Source organism: Vulpes lagopus, chromosome 1 (genome assembly GCF_018345385.1).
Source record: "Vulpes lagopus strain Blue_001 chromosome 1, ASM1834538v1, whole genome shotgun sequence".
Lineage (NCBI taxonomy): Eukaryota > Metazoa > Chordata > Mammalia > Carnivora > Canidae > Vulpes > Vulpes lagopus.
This window is the reverse complement of record NC_054824.1, coordinates 137,477,968-137,495,157: the sequence shown is the minus strand read 5'-3', so window position 1 is coordinate 137,495,157 and position 17,190 is coordinate 137,477,968. Positions and strand designations below refer to the sequence as shown.

At 34.9% G+C, this 17,190-nt stretch overlaps 1 protein-coding gene across 2 annotated transcripts in view; it reads right to left on the bottom strand.

The window, feature by feature from the left end:
* Nucleotides 1-17,190, bottom strand: part of PIK3C3 (phosphatidylinositol 3-kinase catalytic subunit type 3) — a 138,697-nt gene that overhangs the window by 107,612 nt on the left and 13,895 nt on the right. For both annotated transcript variants that reach the window (XM_041756685.1, XM_041756693.1), the window contains exon 4: nucleotides 15,617-15,746. In XM_041756685.1, coding sequence (XP_041612619.1) covers nucleotides 15,617-15,746 — 130 coding nt within the window. The remainder of the gene's footprint in view (nucleotides 1-15,616; nucleotides 15,747-17,190) is intronic.

Genomic DNA, 17,190 nt, shown 5'->3' with positions numbered 1-17,190 from the left:
GTATCTACAGATTAAAGCAGTAATATGAAAGTACTGAACAGGATGCTATGACAGAAAATAATGGGGGATCTTGAGAAGGCCTCTTAGGCAGGTAATAGTCAAGCAGAGACTAGAAGGATAAAAGAATCAGCCAAACAAACAGAATGATACCACCCAGGCAAAGGAAATAGGTTGTCTGTGGGCACAACAGTAACCTCCACGTGGTTAGGGATTAACAAAAGACCAGATGGTAGTCCTCAGTAAATATTAAATTAAATAAATCAAGTTCTCTTTAAGGTGGAGGGTAGTAGGGAGCCCAGGTGGCTCAGCGGTTTAGCACCTGGAGACCCGAGATCAAGTCCCAAGTCGGGTTCCCTGCATGGAGCCTGCTTCTCCCTCTGCCTGTGTTGCTGCCTCTCTCTCTCTCTCTCTCCCGGTCTCTCATGAATAAATAAATAAAATCTTAAAAAAAAAAAAAAAAGGTAGAGGGTAGAAGATCTACATACACATAGGATGCTTACTGAGAATCAGCTTTCTTGAGGCTCATCATCATCTAGATTTTTCCTTAGACACTATACTTAAAGCCTGAAGAAGGAAAGGGAAGAGTAAGGACTGAAAAATAATGTCTTCTTATTTCAAGTCTGCCCAGACATCTGTAGTGAGACAAATGGGGAGAAGAGGTGTGGAGAGGGAAGAAGACATTCACTGACTCAAAAGGAAACTAGAGAGAAATGATTTCTGCCTTTCAAATAATCCTTGGCTGGTTTCTTCCGTATTCATACACCTATCTTTACAAAAGAAATCAATCATCATGTATTTATCAAATAATACCAGACACATAGCCCAAGTTCACAGATGCTATGCAAGGGGTTACTCTTGTTTATTAAGAGGCGATATAATTCCATAAGGAGTTTAGTGACTAGCGGTGAAAACAAGATGAACACATAAGACAGAATATATAAAAGAACTCAAAGATGCATACCAAATTTTAATCCTGATTTTAAGCACTCACACATACCTTATACCTTATCATTACACCTGATAACCTGAAAATATAGTATATGAGCAAATCAAATAAGCCATCTAAAAACAACTCAAAACAATACTCCTTTCTTATTTTCAAACCAATAGAAAATTTAGAATGAATAATGGCTTTACAACACCACAGAATGGCAAACATTTTAAATATTCAACCAGAGGACTGCTTAAATTCATCATGGCGCACCCATTCACACCAGGCAAAGTCTTACAGTTTTTACAAATCATATTGTAGAAGTATCTTTTTTTTTTCAAAGACTTTATTTATTTATTCATGAGAGACACAGAAAGAGAAAGGCAGAGACACAGGCAGAGAGAGAAGCAGGCTCCATGCAGAGAGCCCAATGTGGGACTCAATCCTCAACTCCAGGATCACACCCTGAACTGAAAGCAGACACTTAACCACTGAGAAACCCAGGCGTCCCTCATATTGCAGAAGTATCTTAAATGACCTGGAACAATTCTGAAACATGATTAAGTGTAAAAACAGGATTCAACTAAACACATATACAATATCATCCCAATTTAAAAATACATATACACTTATATAACATGTATACTTATTTGATTACTGAAAACATAACAAAAATATTAATGATGGCTATTTCTGGGCAAAAGGTTAGAGGAGATTTTTATAGTCTTTGTGTTTTACCAATTTTCTTTTAAATATCTTTTACTTAAAAAAAAATAATGTTATTTAAAGAATTTTTTTTAAATTAAAGTTATTTTAAAAACAATTAAATGTGAGGAAATCTCTGCTGAGAAAGCCACTAAAGATCAGCATTAATCAAGATGATGCTATAATGAAGTTACTTCACCTCATAATAAAAACTAAAAAAAAGACCTGATTAATTTAATTTGAGCATCTAAAATGGAAACCAGGCATTAACATAATTGTTCTCTCTCAAATTATTTCTTCCAAAAGCCTTTCAACAAGGTCTTACTAAAGAACTGTATAAATTAAAAACCACCATTTTTCAATATACAGTTACCAAAAACTCCTATACAGAGAAATTTATAGGCTTTATGTATCAAACCTTACTCATGTCAAGGAGCTTTATGAGGAAATATAGAAGATAAATTAATTTTCCCTCCAAAAAAGTAGCTATATGATACCTGGGCCAGACACACATATGCTTTCTTAGGGAATCGAAGAGGGGCAAAATGACAGGTTGTATTTTTTTTCCCTGTCACTGGAATATTAAATGAAAAAATTCAGTCCGCTCTGTCACCAGAAAGAAAACTTTAAGATTCACAGAGCCTATGTGAAAGTTCAAAATTTCTCTCTTGAAACATGTAAGAATACTGACCAATAAAGTGCTTGCTATTACTACATACAAGACTATTTTTCTTCAGCATGATTATATAAGTGGTATTTAATTCAACTACCTCATTATCTTCTTCCTCTTAATTCCCTCAAGTTAAAGGCCAAAGCATAATTCTTTCAACTGTAACACTTCCCTGAACCTAGACTGGAACTGAGCTAAATTAATAAATGTTAGTTGAAGAGAATACATTGTAGGTCAGCTAACGCATTCACAAGATGCACTATGGCTCATAAAATTCTATTATTAAAACGTACAATTCTTCAATAAACATACGACAATGAATCCTACTTGTATCAAATCAAATACAAGCCATAGAGGAATTTATAATTCAAGAACAAATATAGCTGTATGTAAGAATTCACTTGGAACTGCTAAAATTAAAAAAAGGATTTGTGTGTGTGTGTTAGAGACTTTGTACACGCACTTATGTATTTATTTCTTAGGAAGCATAGGAGTTTCTTCTATCTTGCTGATTAACGAAGTCTTAACTACAAATCTTCAATTTTACTTTGAAACTTTACATGTAAATCTTATTCAGGAAGAGTGGTTTCTGCATCATAAAAGTTTCATTCAGTTAAACTTCTTAGCGATTAATCTAGTCTTAAAAGCATGTTACTTCCTATTTTTCTGGCAGAAATTATAGTTGTAAAGACAGGCAATAGATTTATAGAACATCAATCAATATTCTTTTAGGGCTCAATCTTAACACCGACAAAAACTAATTTAGTCTACTTGCTACCATTGCTTTCAAGACAAATCTAAAAGCTTTGACAGTCTTAGACAACAGTAAGCAAACCAAAGTGATTGATAAAGAAGATTCTACTATGTATCATTAGGAATAAATTTATAAGAGATTCCCAAATCTTTCTTTTATAACAAAAAAGAATTGCAACACAGAATCAATAATCTACGTTTATAAAAATTACACCTATTATTTATATAAGACCTGTAGCTAAGAGGTGTTTTTGATGATGTCAGTGGTGCCACTGAACAAATTTCATAGCTCTGAATGATTTCAGCAGCTGTCATCATAATTCTGTTGTTTATTACTGTCATTTACAAAAGATCTGAGGAAGGAAATATACCAAAGTGAGATGCTTCTGCCTATCTCAAATTTTATAGCAGGATTCTGTTCTTTCATTTTTAAAGTAACAAATCTCTCCATTAACACTTCTGACCACTGCTTTCATTCCCCCAAAACGTAGACATTTAAAAAACAGGAGTTTTTGCTGTTGTTGTTGTTGGTTTCTTGTCACTAAAGTACATTAATGACAGACAAAATATATAAACGAGGTTCTCATTTTTTTGAGACCATAATTTCTACTGTACTCATTACTATTTGTCTTTCATCGTGATGCTGTTGATGATAATGTCATTTTTTATGATTCCCATTAGAAAAATAGAGTCTGAATGACCATATTTTTTTTTTCTTTTTATGATTTTACTTATTCATTTGAGAGAGAGAGTATGCACACAGGCAGGGGGTGGGGCAGAGGAAGAGGGAGAAGCAGGCTCCCCACTGAGCAGGGAGCCCAATGCTGGGCTAGATGCTGAGCTCCCTGGATCCCAGGACCCTGGGATCGCGACTTGAGCCAAAAGCAGAATGATTAACCAACTGAGCCATCTAGATATCCCCAATTGACCACTTTTATCAATGAAAAATCACCACAAATACAGAAATAGCTGGTTATGAAATGAGCCACTGTGAGAGCTATAATGAGGAGTTTTGACTGCCAGTCTTTCTACCTAGCCATAATGTATCTCATTACTATTTAAATCTTCCACCAGTTTTGGTAGTTCTATTAATTTTAAAAACATAAAATAAAAGATAATGCCTTCATTTTTTGAAACATCTCCTTGGATAATTCCATGTCTCATATGTCTAAAACCTAATCAGAAAATATCATTATGCAAAGTACACATTTAAGTCATCAATTTGGGGGTGCAAGGGTGGCTCAGATGGTTAAGTGTCTGCCTTTGGCTCAGGTAATGATCTCTTGGTCCTGAGATGGAGCCCCACATCAAGCTCCCAACTCAGGGGGCAGGCTGCTTCTCCCTCTCCCTCTGCCTCTGCCCCTGCTGGTGCTCTCTCAAATGAATAAACAAAAAAAATTTAAAAACAATCTTTTAAAAAGTCATCAATTTGGTAACCTGTCCTAGAATTTGTAACCAAAAATGAGGTCTAACTTATAACAAAACTCATTTCTTAAATTATATTTCTAAAAACCAAAACATTTGCCAATCTTAGTTTTCCAATATATGTTCTCTAGATCCAACTAACATCAAGAGCAAATACGCAAATAACATTGGGTTTAAGCTCCAACTTCGATAATATGGAACACTAAGATAAAGTAAAAATCCTCACACAACAAACACCTAAAACATATGAAGTAATAGTAAAATAGGTATAACAACTTAGAAAGTCTCACACCAGATAAGTTTCCAATCTACAATTACAATCCAATGAAAGCTAAAGTCAATAGTCATAACAAACAACTGGAATACATCTCATATGGATATCTCATTATCCATATGAGATAATACTGGAAATAAAACAACTATTTCAAAATAAAACAATAACATAAAAACATAAAATACGAATCAAAACACAAAAGAACAGGACATTATCTATGACTAGAGATACATGTACACCTTAATATTGGGTACAGTAATTCTTCCCATTGTATTCCCCTTTTTCAAACCCAAGTAGTTTTACAATATGGATCAACAAAACTGCTGAGATCAATATGACCATGATATTAAAATTAGAGAAGGAAAGTCAAAGAAAGGAAAGTAATAGGACATTCTTATTTATAAATATAGATAAAAAATTTAAGCAGAAAATTAGCAAACTGAATCAAACAATTAAAAAACAAAATAGGGAAACCTGGGTGGATCAGTGGTTGAGAGTCTACCTTTGGCTCAGGGCATGATCCCGGAGTTCTGGGATCTAGTTCCGCACTAGGCTTCCTGCATGGAGCCTGCTTCTCCCTCTGCCTGTGTCTCTGCCTCTCTCTCTGTGTCTCTCATGAATAAATAAATAACATTTTTTAAAAAAATAATAACGTATGGGGGCGCCTGGGTGGCTCAGTCAGTTGAGCATCTGAATCTTGATTTTGATTCAAGTCATGATCTCAGGGCTATGAGATCAAGCCCCGTATTAGGCTCCACTCACAGTGGACTCTGCTTGTCCTTCTCTCTCTACTCCTCCCCCTGCTTGAGTGTGTACTCTCTCTTTCACTCTCTCTTACTCTCTCTCAAATAAATAAATATTTAAATAGAACATATCATAATGAAACAGGATTTATTCCAAGAACGTGAGAACAATTTAAGACAGAATACCTATTAATGTAATCCTTTATATAATTAGGTGTATCAGGGGTCGCCAAATCAGTAGACAAACTCACAGGACTCAGAGGCAGCTGTAATCACAGCTAAGATTTATAATAACAGTAAGGGAAAAAAGACAGAGGGTCTAGAAAAATGCATACATAGGCTTCTATACTTTTCCCCCTCCACCCAAAAAAAACATACTTGAGTATGCTTTTTTCTCTAGGAAGAAAAATGCAGCCTAAGAAGGCCCATTTGAGATTAGAGGTTTTTATCAGGGGCTGGTCACATCTTGTTCCCTGAATTCTCTGCTCTCAACTACCTAAGTTCTAGACTCCCAGGAAGAAAGCAGGTATTTGCTATCAATCACAATGTATAATAGCCTAGGCACCATCAAACATCTATACCAGACAGCCTAGCGATTTAGCACTGCCTTCAGCCCAGGGTGTGATCCTGGAGACCCGGGATCGAGTCCCACATCAGGCTCCCCACACGGAGCCTGCTTCTCCCTCTGCCTGTGTCTCTGCCCCTCTTTCTCTGTCTCTAATAAATAAAATCTTAAAAAAAAAAAAAAATGTTGCTGATACTCTGAAAGGTGGAAAGATCTGACGCCCATCCCACTGCTAGACTTCCCATTATAAAAGAAAAAAATCTGTATCACAAAGACCTGTATCACAAAGATCTATATCAAGTTCTCAAACATCAACTGAGGGCCATCCCTGCAAGCAGGACCTCCTAGAGATGGGAGCCTCAGGCTTGTTATGTTAACTGTTTTGAAGAAAGAAAAAAAGAATCTCCAAAATATTTTGGTAATTTTCAATCCTCGTGCATCATATAAAGTTTTAGTAATATAAAAGAGGACTTTCTTGACCATATATACATACACACACACACACACACACACACACAGAAGTACAAGCCAATATCTTATTAAATGGTTAAATGTAAAAATATTTTCTTTAAAGTCAGGAACACACAAGGATGCCTCCACTACTGTTTCTGTTAGACACTACATCAGAGTTTGTATACTCTCAGCCACAGAGTTTGTATGTCTCAGCCACAGAAGAAAAACATAAATGAAAGAAATAAAAATTATTTGCAGGTCATTATCACATAGAAATGTCAAAAGAATCATTAGATAAACTATTTGAAACAATGAGTTCAGACAGAAACGTTGCTGAATGTAAGATTAATAAACAGAAATCAATATTATTCCAAAATTCCTATTTTTTTTACCAATCTAAAAATACAATATTTAGAGGACATACAATACCAAAGAAAAACTACTTGAGATTTAGAAATAAATGCAACAGAAAATGTATAGAAGCTAATCTTTGAAATCCAACAATTTCACTCCTAGATTTCTACACTAAAGAAATCACTTGTAGATATAGGGTGCAATATGAAACAGTGTAATACGAAATGGCATTCACTTCAGCCCTGTAAATAACAGAAAAAGCTGAATTGTTGGGAGAATAAATAAATTTATTCACCAATGGAATGCTATAGAATAGTTAAATGAAAGCAATCAAGCTACATATATTGACATGGATAACTATCAAGAATAGCATTAAGTTTAAAAGAGTAGGGCAGCCCTGGTGGCGCAGCAGTTTAGTGCTGCCTGCAGCCTGGGGTGTGATCCTAGAGACCCGGGATCGAGTTCCACGTCAGGCTCCCTGCATGGAGCTTGCTTCTCCCTCTGCCTGTGTCTCTGCCTCTCTCTCTCTCTCTGAATAAATAAATAAATCTTTTAAAAAATTAAAAAATAAAAGTAAATTACAAAACAAAATAATGAGGGAAGTTTTAACAAATATCTGTGATTTTTTAAAATCTTTTTTAAAACAGTAAGAAACAAGGCAAAATGTTAAATGTCCAATCTTGACAATGAATACATGGATGTCTATTACATTATTTTATGTTTTTTGTTTAAATTTATAACACAAATTAAAAACTTAACTGTACACATACATAATTTTAAAATCTAGGCATTCAGGGAGCCTGGGTGGTTTAGACAGTTAAGGGTCTGCCTTGGGCTCAGGTCATGATCCCAAGATCCTGGGTTCAAGCCCTGCATCAGGGTGCCCTGCATCGGGCTCCCTCTGCCACTTCCTCTGCTTGTACTCTCTCCCTCTATCAAATAAATAAAAAATTAAATTAAATTAAATACAAAAATAATAATTTAACTTGCAAGGACTGGGAAAACTGAATGAACCTATAGTCTGTGAGTGCCTTCTTAACTACCTTGTCTCACCAATCTTGGGGTTCAATTACCACTTAACTGATTTGGTTAACTCCTTTAGGCTGAAGAACACTTTGATGAAGAAGATAAAACTCAACTAATTCAATTAGGTTGTCTCACATAGACCTATTTCTCCAATGTTCTTCTAGTGCCTTCAAAACAAAATAAAATTTATATTTAAAATACAAATATTTTGTGATCCTTAGGGATTTTTCTTCTAAATGTCAGACAATTCTTGTCATAAATACTTATGTCCACCCCAAATAATCTCTTGAGAATCACTGTTTCTCTTGGGCTGTCTTCCTTTTTAGATTCGCAAATCAGGGACGCCTGGGTGGCTCAGCAGTTGAGAGTCTGCCTTTGACTTGGGGCGTGATCCCAGTTCATGGATGGAGTCCACATCAGGCTCCCTGTGAGGAGCCTGCTTCTTCCCTGCCTGTGTCTCTACCTCTCTCTTTGTCTCTCATGAATAAATAAACAAAATCTTTTAAAAAGTAAATTCTCAAATCAATGGAATGTCTTGTTGGTTCCACTCTTGTTGAAACTGTTTTCTTATAGTCCAAGACTAACCCCAAACTTGATCAATTACTGCATTCCCTGGCTACAACTGGAATCTCAATGTATAATGTGACACCCTTCACATGCCTTAAATCTTAAAAAAGTCAAATACTTATCTTTGGAAAAACAGTTACATGAAGAATTTAAAGACCTGAATTTAGGTCCTGGTTCAACTGACTGAACAGGACACCTTAAATAAATCACTTAACTTCTCTAAGTTTCCATCTTTTCAAGAGTTAAAATAATGTATGTTACAAGTCTAATCATTACACTCATTAGAATCAAATGAAAGTACATAAGATAAAGTAAGAACAGCTAACATTTGTTAGTGCTCAGTGATGCCTCACAATATGAAATCCTTTAAGTAGTTTATCTCATTTATATGTAGTCTTCACAATAATGCAAAAAAGTAGATGTTAACTATTATTACTATCATACAGATGACGGCTTAGGAAGAGTGAAGTAGCTAACCTAAGATCACAATTAAACAAATGACAACTGAAATCTGAATGAAAAACTATGTTCAAAGTTATGATTTTAAACACTTCTCTATTTTAGTTCTTGATCTATACGAAAAGCCTCTTAGATATTAAAACACCTTATCATGCAAGATGATTATCATTATTAGTTATTATTATTCATAATGGCACTAATAATAATGACACCATTAACCTAGTAATACCCTTTTGTCTCCAACATACAGAAGTGTGCCTTCATTAGAGCAGGTGATGGTGGTGGTGACAAAGAGGAATATTACTGTAATAACTGTACAGTGACAGATGGTAATGACACTTATCATGGTGAGCATTTCATAAAATATATAAATGTCAAATCACCACGTTGTACACCTGAAATCAATATAACATTGCATATCAACCAAAATATTTACTTATGTTCCCAAATTTTATTTTGTGAAGTAAAGTCATTTTTTAAATGCTACTGTCAAATGAGACATTTTAATACTCAAAAGCACCAAAAGAATCTTAGACTAAAGTCCCTTTAACATTGAATAAATTTTAAGAAAACGTTAACAAAAGAGGACTTTTCCACATATTTAAAATAAAAATCTCAGTAAGCTACTCTAATTAATGCCTTTAGACTAGTACCCACTCAATGTAATGTATTCAATGTAAAATAGTTTCTCTCAAGGGCAAATGTTTCAGCAGGTCAAAGAGTACTATAAAGTAATTTAAAATTAATAGCCTCAATCCCACTTCACAAAATTTCATCACCAAAAAATTTCTTGTTACCTTAATCTCAATTTTAAATGATTATTTTGTCAATGTTTATTCAAAAGATATAGTATAGAGAGCATATTCAAGTAATGCTCTAACTAAAAAGACAATGTCAAGAGAGAAAGTCCTTTGCAGATTTCCCCAAATTGAAATATCTCACAGCACTTTCTAGTTCCTTCAGGCTAGCTCCTTCGTGGCTCGCTAAGAAATCAACAATCTCCTGAAGACTAATTTAATTTTCAAGGTACCTTAAGAAACAGTGTTCTGGTAGCAGACACAAATAACACAGTTACCCAAAACATAATATGGTCACTAACCCATTACAAATTAGTAAATTGGCACTCTAGACCAGTGCTATCCAATAGACCGTTTGGCAATAATGGAAATACTCCATATCTGCACTGGCCAATAGCTGCTAGTCACATGTGGCAATTGAGCATTTGAAATGTGATTATGGTAACAGAGCAACTGAATTTTTAATATTATTTAACTTTAATTAACTTAAATTGCCACATGCGAATTACAGCTATTATTTTAGACAGTACAGCTCTAGATTATAAATAACCCTTCAAATTGATTGGCGTTGAGCCTGTTCTCAAGATACTAATTATTCCCGGATGAACTAAAAACATCCAGTTTCTATTGGTATAAACCTGAAGTCTGGATCCTGGACCCTGGACTGAGAATGAACCCGCGCAGACAATATGAGGGTCAGCCTGAAACATCATCTCATCTTACCATAACTTCACCATCGCAGTGTTCTCCTATACACTCAACTTTCCCCAACATATCTGTGTCACACAGACCACAAAGCATTTTTCATCTAGTCGTTACTTTCTCTTTGCTTCCTCTTAATCAAATTGACAGAAACTAAAGCACATTCCAAAGGCATCAAGCAGAGCTGCTAAAATGAAAAGGAGACAGCGGAGAAGCATGCTTTTGCACTAACCTTTCATGTCTAAAGACATGGATTCAAATATAAATCAAACACTGAAGCTTGGTAGTCACATCCAAAACCCCAGGTGGATATGCATCCTAGTCATAAAATTCTTACAATATGACAAGCTGAAAAACGGAGCAGATGGGAACAATGGGTAAATTTGCTCAAGTAAGGCCCACAATCATTAAAAGGCTAGGTCATGGACAATGAAAGTAGAGTGTATGTTGCAGAGGTCTGGCCTTTGATTATTTTCACAAATCAATTCAAACAGAAAGATGCTACATTTGTAAATATTAATTAGCAAAATTTAGAGCTGGGGGAAAAAGATAATGAGGAAAAACTGGAAGGGGGGTGAGTACATTTTATTGCATTCATTTATTCCCATGCCCTACTAAGTCTAAGAAATCCAACTTATAAAAAATAAAAACCAAACTGAAGACTCGCATTTGTTTCCTTTTCTCACACTTGTTTCCTCAAAGGAAAACTAGGCATGTTCACAGAATGATGTAAAGTAATCAGAGAGGTTAATTCCACTAAAATTCTTCTGAAAGGGTTTGACTTTGAAAAATACTCAACCTAGAAATCGGGCTTTTAGACTTCAGTTATTCATACTGCAGTCATAATTCAACTTTCATAGCTGAGCAAGCAATAAGTCAGAATAAGAACAGTTAGTCCAGCTTGAGTTTGAGGTTCTTTGCTTAATAATTATCTAATGCCATCTTTCCACAAGCCATTTAAATAGTTCATCTTCATTTCACAGTCCTTTTGTCCCATTATCCCCAGGCAACCAAGACTAAAGCACTTCTATAACTGAATAAACTTTCTTACACGACAGTTTGAAGACTGTCACTGTGCTATTTATTTTGGCTCATGGGTACAACGCACAGTAACTATGCTTCGCTATTATTAAGATTTATGTACATCTATCTACTCGAGTCCAACTGCCTTCTCAACAATTAGAAACAATCATAGTAAATTCACTGGCTTGAAAATCAAAGTACAAAAAATAAACCATTCAGTTCTAACCACATCAGCCTCTTCTATTGAAGACTCATTTATTTTCTTAAAATGGCAGTGTGAGAAATAAGAGTATTACATCTAAAATCTGTTCCCTTTGTATAAAAATGGAAACACAGAATATACATTCTTTCCCAGTTTTTAAAAAATGTACCAAAGACAATTTCAAAGTGTTTTGAGGAAGAGGATGACAACCTAATTGAACAAACTTTTTTTTTTTGAACAAACTTTTTAATGTGGAACCAGAAAAATGAGAGAGGGAGGAGGAGGAGAGGAAAAGAGAGCTACTGTGGCACAATTTTAACAACAAAACAAATATGGAAGTATAGTGTTAAGTTCAGACATAACAAGTATCAAAGTGCACTTTCTCTGATACAAGGCAAGGGAAACATACTCAGGAAGCCAGTCTGAAAACCTGAACTAAAGAAGCAGGTACTAATCAAACAACAAAAACCAAATCAAAGAGCAGAGCCACATCACTCTCATTAGGCAGTCCTGAATACTCTAGGCATACAGACCACAGAAAGAAAGGAATGACACGAACACAGCACATTCACAGCTGCAAACAGATCACATATTTATTCTCTACTAAGATGATAACTATAAAATCCAGGTAGATAAATAATCCTGATTATTTGCTATTTTAATACTTTTTTTAAAAAGATTTACTTATATGAGAGAGAGAGAGTGCATACCAGTGGGGGGGTGGAACAGAGGGAGAGAGAGAATCTTCAGGCAGACTTGCCACTGAGCACAGAGCCCAACACAGGGCTCGAACCCAGGACCCCACAATCATGAACTGAACCGAAAGCAAGAGCAGGAGGCCTAATCGACTAAGCCACCCCAATGCCCCACTATTTCAGTACTTTGAAAATAACAGGATATGAATGGTGACACAGGACCTCAGCAATTATCCATTCTAAACTTCTGACTTCACAAGCTCAGAAACTATTTTCTGTGAGTCAGTGGGATGGCCAAGTCTCTCACTCATACTACAGTGCTCTTCCCACTGAAAAGTGTTTCCAGGTGCCCAAGCTTCCAATTTCATCAAACCTAAGACATCATTTTTAAAAGCATTCTTCCTCCACAGCAGCAGGGATACAATGGGTTGTGAAACCTCAAACAATATGACCAATTGCTACACAGAAAAGAATGAAGCACATCAATTCAAAGTGCCCAGAAAGAGAGCTGACATAAAAGGGGGAGCAGTTCCTTCAACAATGTTACAAACATGTTGTATTTTTCCATGTAAGAAAGTAATTTGTTTTGTTTTGTTTTGTTTTTTTCTTTTTTAAGATTTTGGGATCCCTGGGTGGCTCAGCAGTTAAGCACCTGCCTTCAGCCCAGGGCATGATCCTGGAGACCCGGGATCAAATCCCACGTCAGGCTCCCTGCAAGGAGCCTGCTTCTCCCTCTACCTGTGTCTCTGCCTCTCTGTGTCTCTCATGAATAAATAAAATCTTTATTTTTTATTTTTATTTTTTAAAAGATTTTATTTATTTATTCATTGAGAAAGAGAGAGAGAGAGAGAATACTTTGTATTCTCATTTTAAAGATTTATAAATTAATGAACAGGCTTATTTGAAAACTGTTAACTACTCTGGAGAATACAGACAACATATAAATTTTAAGACCACTTAAAAAATTGGTACCCAACTTGCATACTCTTCAATTTATATAAAGAATTGAGACTGTGGAGATGCCTGGGTGGCTCAGCGTTTGAGTGTCTGCCTTCGGCCCAGGGCATGATCCTGGAGTCCCGGGATCGAGCCCCACATTGGGCTCCCTGCATGGAGCATGCTTCTCCCTCTGCCTGTGTCTCTGCCTCTCTCTCTGTGTGTCTCTCATGAAGAAATAAATAAAATCTTAAAAAAAAAAAAAAAAAAAAAAAAAAAAAGAATTGAGACTGCAGATGATTCTTACCAATTAACAAACATGTTAAAGAAAGCTTCTTCCCAACACCTCATTTAGCTCTGCATATGCTTAGACATCATTTCTAGGGCTCCAAATGTGCACTAACCAAAAGAATAAATATGAATCCAAAAAACTCTAAAAGGAGTTATTGTTTCGACCATAAAATTGATCAAGTCGTATCTTTTTTCCTACCATAATTTTCAAAGATAAAAATGAGAAATGCAAAAAAAAAAAAAAAAAGAGAAAGAGAGAGAGAGAGAAATGCCTAACAGCATGCTACCTTAAAAATCCAGAAGTCCATTTCAAATAAATTCTAATTCTGTACGTACTGATGTCTGAAAAATGGCATAGTCAGTTGTTATAAAAATGTTTCCATCAAAAATAAATGGGGAAAAAATTAGGAATATATGAAGGAAGCATAAATAATTTGTTTAAAAGAGAACCAAAGTAGATGAACTATATAATTAACTATACAGCTTATTTCTTGCTTCTGCCTATTATCCCTCAAATTTGGAATTCTATCCATAATATGAATCATAGTGCTATCTGAAAAAAAAAAAAAAATTAAGAGCTTTACTTTTTCAATACACGCTACACTATTCCTCCATTTGAGATTTAACCTTTTGTGACCCACAGGCTATAAATGAGCAGCTTCTGGTAAGATTTCTAGAACTTGTAAAAGTCACAGAGTAGCATAAAGTTCATCACTAAGATAAACCCTTAGAAAATACACACATGAAAAGCTTGAGAACTTTCCTATATTCCATGTAAGAATGTAAACAAATCTCAGAAAGAGTAGCTGTATTGAAAATTAAATGAAAATTAAACTATGATATCATTTTTCCATAAAAGAGCAATACAAAAAGATACAGAATGAAAGAGGCAACAAGAATTTTATGTTGAAGAACAAGCCAAGCCAATTCAAGAACTTATTCTTTATAATTAACATTTCTTCCATATTATAGGCTGATGCAGTAAGGTATAAAATGCTTGGCATCAAAACTTTCTCCTGACATTAAAAAATCATTCATATAAATGAATTGCAAAGAAAATTTACATGTAAGAATTAAAAGAGAGTGTTTTAGAAGAATTGTAAAAGGATCTTTAAACAGTATCTAACATAGTGCTTTGTGAACAAATACTCACAAAATAAGTTATATCGTTGTGATTTAAGCCCAGAATTGAACCTGGTTTTTTTTCTAGATGAAAACAATACATTAAGACAATTTTCTTTTTTTTTATTATTTTATTTATTTATTTGACAGAAAGAGAGCACAAGCAAGGGGAACAGCAGGCAGAGGGAGAGGGAAAGGGAGAAGTAGGGAGCCCCATACAAGCCTCATACAGGACCCTGGGATCATGACCTGAACCGAAGGCAGATGCTTAATGGACTGAGCCACCCAAGTGCCCATAAAACAATAAAAAGGTAACAATTCAATCTGCTTACAAAAAAAGAGGTGAGGGAAGTGTGAGAATAATTTAGACCAGGTAATAACATAAGGAATCTTTACTTCCAAGCAACATTAAGAATCTCTAGCATGTAATATTTGATCTTTAAGACTATGTCAACAAAAAAGGTAGATGGTCATCTTGAAAATATCACCAAAAGCTCTATATTTTCAAATCTGACAGAGTTACAAAAGGCCATATATTGAATAATTCCATTTGTATGAAATGTCCAGAATAGGAAAATCCACAGAGATAGAAAGAAAATTAATAGTTGCCAGGAGCTAGAGAGCAGAAGGAATGAGGACTACCACTAACAGGTGAGTGTATGGTGACATTTTTGGTAAAAATGTTCAAAAATTAAAGAGTGGCATGAATATACAATTTAACTTTTAGTAAATTCACTAAAAAAAATCACTTAACTACCCACTTTCCAAGAGTGCATCTTATGGTATATGAATTATTATTCCAATAAAATGATTATTAAAAAATTAAATTTAAATCAGAAAATAATCTGACTGAAACCATAATGTCAATTTATACTACAACAGACATCACTCAGAGCTTTCCACCTGTTCCAATAGTTTTTTACCTTGGCAAGGCGGCTCATCTGATCTTCTGAAAGAGTACTGCTTGTTCTACCAGGAGTTTTTGTGGGTTCTGATCCATCTGCTTCTACATTAGGCCAGACTTTCAAGTCATGCATCCCTTGGCGAAACATGCTAGGTGAAAAGAGAATGTTCAGGGTAGATGTAAATTAATGCAGTTCTTCGTAGGACATTTAGGTTCCCAAACACAGAGAATTCCACATAGGAAAATGCATGACTCTCTTGCCAAGCTTGAAGCCTCCAGTGGGTTGTAAAGCAATTAACTAAGCAACTAAAATCCATGTAACAGTTTTTTACATGTCATTCTTTACTCCTCTACACAGAACTATTACAGAAATTCTAAAGGCAGAGTAGAAACAGAAAGTTCAGTAATGGACCACACATACTTCATCACTTCAGTGGAGACCTTAGAAATAATAGAGACCAAATTCCTACCCAATGAAAGAATGTAACATTTACAATGACTGAAACCAAAATTTAAATAATTACGTAACTCTCCCTGTAAGTCACAATTCAGCATAGTAGTCTGTAAAGTCAAAATGCTGAGATCTGAATCCCAGCTATGCCATCATCCATTAACCATGTGACCTTGGGTAAACTACCTAACCTGTATGTCTCAGTTTTCTCATCTATAAAATAAGATTATAAAGAGTAACTGCATCTCACAGAGTTGTTAAAAAAATTACATAGACTCACAGAAGTAAAAAGTACTTGGAATAACCTGCAACATAGTAAGTATTCAATAAATGTTAGCTACTATTATCCTTTCACCACTGTAGGCTGATTTCTCTCCTCTCTTCTTTAGCACAAGAGATATGTCTAACACAGAATATGATTACAGATTCACGTAAGAAAAAGTTCCGATGTCTACAAATCAGAGACTTAACATATGGTCAAAATTCAGTCTGAGCATGGAGATCTTGTTTTAAAGTGAAAAACTGTATGACTGTTGACTGTCAAATTTCCTTCAAAAAGCTACCAAGAAGATCTAAGTAAAGGTTGAGCAAACTCGTAAAGGAGCCTTAGACAACTTTTTAGATATGCTACTGCTAAGTGTCTGAGTGTTCTTTTTTTTACTCACAAAGATGTTCTTCTGAGATTAGAGATGTTCTTCTGTTCTTCTATTACTGTTCTCTGTTTTTGTTTTTTTTTTAAACAAGACCTTTCAAATATAAATTCTATTCAAAGAGCATCCTCCCAAAGCTCAAAAAGCAAGCTACTAAGTGCAATGGTAAGAATAAGACGGGAAGTGTGTGTAGGTGAGTAGGCAAGTCCAGAGCATTTTGCACACTCATATTTAATAATTTTTTAAATAAGGTACATGTTTGATACATTAATATGGTATTTTTAACTGTAAAAAATTTACATAAAATTTTAAACCATTACTATCATGTTCTGACTAATGGAAAATTTCTTCACAGATTTTCCTAATAGAGGATTTTCACTGATTATGTAATGTATATAAGCAATGATGCCATAAACAATTAGAATGGGAAGAATAAGTGATCACTACAAGCTTATGAGCACAATAAGGTTAAGGTATAACCATACTTTTATA